This window comes from Castanea sativa, chromosome 11 (genome assembly GCF_040712315.1).
Source record: "Castanea sativa cultivar Marrone di Chiusa Pesio chromosome 11, ASM4071231v1".
NCBI classification, from domain to species: Eukaryota; Viridiplantae; Streptophyta; class Magnoliopsida; order Fagales; family Fagaceae; genus Castanea; species Castanea sativa.
In genome coordinates, this window is record NC_134023.1 from 59,240,382 (window position 1) to 59,244,774 (window position 4,393).

Sequence of the window (4,393 nt, forward strand, 5' to 3'; positions counted from 1 at the left end):
ATGGCCAACATGAATACCACCTTTGTACTTCTTCTTAATCTTCTTTTCCTTCTTTTGATAACCGAATCTATTTCACTTGACGCTGTACCTTCCAATTCTATTGCTGTAAATGCCAACGTGCGTTGCATTGAGATAGAGAGAGTAGCCCTTCAAAAATTCAGAAAAGGTCTTAAGGATCCATTCAATAGGCTTTCTTCTTGGGTGGGTCAAGATTGTTGCAATTGGGAAGGCATAGGTTGTAGCAATCAAACGAGCAACGTAGTAAAGCTTGATCTTGGAAGCTCAAATCTATGTGGTTTTGAAGGAGGAAGCCAATATACTCCTGATCAGCCTAATTGTTTGAGTGGTAAGTTAGATCCTTCTTTACATAATCTGAAATATTTGAGTTACTTAAACCTAAGCAACATCAATTTCCAAGGAGTATCATTCCCATATTTCCTTGGCTCTCTCAAGAAGTTGACATACCTTGACCTTTCCTTTACAATGTTTTCTGGAGTAGTGTCTCCCAGTCTTGGAAATTTAACAAATTTGAGCTATCTTAATCTCATTCCCTCTCAATTTTCTGACAAAACTCTTTCGGTTTCAAATTTATATTGGCTCACCAATCTCTCTTCCTTACAATACTTGAATTTGCAAAACATAGACCTTAGCAAAGCAGAAACTCATTGGCTGCAAGTTGTTAATATGCTTCCTTCACTATCAGAGTTGTATTTGTCAAATTGTGGTCTTCGTCATCTCCCTCATACTCTTCCATTTGTGAATTTTACGTCCCTTTCGGCCCTTGATCTCTCAAATAATGGCTTCAACTCTTCTTCTATTCCCCCATGGTTGTTTAATCTTACTGCCCTCAATAATCTCAGGATCAATTATTGTGACCTAAAAGGCCCCATCCCTAACATAACAAGGGCTAGCCTATGCAATTTGAAGATTTTAGATATGGCGTTCAATATTTTTATCAGTGGCCCAATAACTGAATTTATCCAAGCATTATCCGGATGTGGCAACCATAGACTAGAACAGTTAAATTTGGGATCAAACCAACTTAGTGGTGTTTTGCCTCATTCCTTGGGGAATTTTACACATTTAAGAGAGCTCCATCTCACCAACAACTCATTCTCAGGCCCAATTCCATCAAGTATACAACATTTATCACGTTTGGAGATACTAGATCTCTCTTACAACTTGATGAATGGAACCATCCCAGAATTTATTGGACAACTTATTGAGTTGAGCACTTTGGACCTCTTCAGTAATTCTTGGGAAGGTACCATGAATGAAACTCATTTCCTAAATCTCAAAAAACTAACTTGGTTTTCCTTGTCATCAACTAGGAAATCCTTAGTTCTCAATGTGACACATGATTGGACTCCCCCTTTTAGTCTCCAAAATGTCCAAATCAAAGACTGCCAATTGGGTCCTGCATTCCCGGCATGGCTCAAAACTCAGAAGAATCTTCTTGATATCTCCCTTGTAAACTCTTCAATTTCAGGTAACATACCAAATTGGTTGTGGAATTTGTCTTCGTTGCTTTGGCATTTAGATCTTTCTCATAACCAATTGAGGGGAGACCTTCCTAAGTCATTATCTTTTGCGTGGGTAGATCTAAGTTACAATAATTTAACTGGTTCACTCCCACTGTGGCCTAGTGTGCAATATCTCTTATTGAGGAAAAATCTTCTTTCTGGACCATTACCAGTAAACATCTTCCGACGTATAAAAAATTTGGTCGCCCTAGATCTTTCAGGAAACTTTCTAAATGGTAGTATCCCCTCATTGACCATTGGGCCGATGGATTTGTGGTTTGTTGATTTATCAAACAATCTTTTATCTGGAAACATCCCCAGGCATTGGATGAGTATGCCAAATTTAGAGGCCATTGATCTGTCGCGAAACAATCTATTGGGTAACATCCCAACCTTATTGTGCTCACTACCTATTCTTAATTGGCTGCAACTAAGCTACAACAATCTTTCTGGAGATCTCTTTTCCACCTTGCAAAACTGCAAGAGCTTATATTCACATGATGTTGGAGGTAATAGATTCTCAGGGACTTTGCCAAAATGGATTGGAAAAAGGCTACCTTCAATATCAGAACTGCGCCTACAAGGAAACATGCTCTCAGGACCCATTTCGGAACAATTGTGTTTTCTCGCTCATCTACATGTTTTGGACCTAGCACATAATAATTTTTCAGGATCTATCCCTACTTGTTTGGGCAATTTGGCTGGTTTGAAATCTTTGGTCGAATATCGTACATCACCAATCCGAAGTTTATTTCTTCCACTAGCCTACTTGGAGCATATGGATTTGACTGCAAAGGGTACCCAACTTGAATATTACAGCCAAATTTTCTTGATGGATATCATAGATCTTTCAAGAAACAATCTAACCGGAGAGATTCCAGAAGCACTAACAAAGCTCTCACTTCTATCTACCTTAAATTTGTCATGGAATCAATTGACAGGAAAGATACCAGAGAATATAGGAGCATTGCATAGTTTAGAAACTCTTGACCTCTCATGCAACCATCTTTTAGGTCCCATTCCTCCAAGTATGTCTTCTTTGACCTTTTTAAGTCATTTGAACTTGTCATATAACAACTTGTCTGGACCTATTCCATCAGCCAACCAGTTTCAAACCTTCATTGATCCGTCCATTTATGAGGGTAACCCAAAACTTTGCGGGCCTCCATTGATAACAAATTGCTCATTATTGCCAAGTGATGGGGATACAGAAGCTGTAGATGAAGACAATGAGGAATTCAGGTCTGAAAAGTTATGGTTCTATGTAAGTGTTGTATTGGGGTTCATTGTGGGATTTTGGATTGTTTGCGGTAGTTTGGTGATAAAGAAGTCTTGGAGACATGCGTACTTCCATTTTGTTGATGAAAAGAAAGATAGGCTTTTTGTGGCTATCAAAGTTAATATGGCTCGTTTGCAAGGGAAGATTGAAGCATAGAGACGCAAAGATTGAAGGTAATTAGAAAAAGAAATCACTTTGTAGCTTCTTTTTTGTGACTTCATTTCTTCTTTTTAATTTCTCTTTATCGGTGCAGTTGTGCTTCATTATCATGTGGAAGTCCCAGTACTTGCAGATCCTATGATTTACAGTATGTGTTTCTTCAGTTCATGCACGTGGAGAAGTACTCCGTTAGAGATTTAAGTTATGTTAGTTTGTTTGTTATAACATAGATAATTGTGTAGTTGTATCAATGGAAAAGCTCAGGTGTGGTATTTTGATTAGTATAAATAGATAGCTCACTATAATTAATGAAGAGTAATTAGTTGTTTAATTTTTCTCAGTTTGATCCAATATTGCGAGTTTCTTCTCTTCTATCTCTCTCTCTCTCTCGAACATTGATAAACATGAAAAATAAATAAATCTTTCAAACACAAGATGAATCTTACATGTTCAATTGTACTTCTATAATATTTTCTGAGTATTGACTTGCAGCCAGCTATATTGTAATGGAAAATACTAAAGTCATAAACTATTTTATAATTTTTTTAAGGAATTTTTTATGTGATAAGTGGTTATTAGTAGGGGTGTCAATGTTTGACCCAACCCACGAACACAACACAAACCCGACACGAGTTTTTTCGGATTAGGGTTGGGTCTTAATGGGTTTGGGTCATAAAAGGATTAACCCTAAAGCAACATGATAAGAAATGAGTCATAAGCGAGTCAATCCGCGTAACCTGTAATACACACATTTGACACACCAATTTATTTGTGTCAACCCGAAATGACCCACTTGACACAACTCATTTAACTCGAATAACAAATAAATATTTATTTTATTTTAGATTTGTCAAATACCTTTGAAATTCGACATATATTTTAAATTTAAAAAGAAAAGTGAGTAATTACAAAAACTTACAAAGATATAATTGGAAATTAAAATTTTACAAATCCTAGATCTCTAAACCCTACAAACCCTAAGGGTTCGTTTGGTACGCGTGTTTAAAAACTAAAAATTGTTATTTGAAAATATTTGTGGAAATACGTGTGGGTGAAAAAGTGTATGAAAATACATGTAATATTGTTTAAAAACTGAAAATTATTATTTGAAAACACATACCAAACACCCCCTAAATCTCTAAACCTTCTTATAAATATCTTCCTCTTTTTTTTAAATTTCAGCCGTACTACTCACTCTACTATCTTATAGTTTTATGTCCAATTCTCAAAGTCAAAGTCTCAAACCGGTTATTTCTCTCTCTCTCTCACTCTCTCTCTCATGTGTTTATTTTTTCTGCATAATGCTTTTGTTTTATAAACTTTGTACTCATGTGTCGTTAATAATATATGAGATATATTAATTGTTGATTAAGGCCATAGTTGTTGCTTTTGTCTTGTGCCGTGTGTTTTTTTTTGGGGTTTGTATTAATGT

At 36.1% G+C, this 4,393-nt stretch overlaps 1 protein-coding gene across 1 annotated transcript; it reads left to right on the top strand.

Moving 5' to 3' along the window:
- Positions 1–3,243, top strand: LOC142617837 (receptor-like protein EIX2). Its single transcript, XM_075790798.1, has 2 exons — positions 1–2,975; positions 3,056–3,243. Exon 1 carries the CDS (start codon positions 1–3, stop codon positions 2,956–2,958), a length of 2,958 nt encoding a protein of 985 aa, XP_075646913.1. The 3' UTR covers positions 2,959–2,975; positions 3,056–3,243.
- Positions 3,244–4,393: the final 1,150 nt, after the last annotated feature.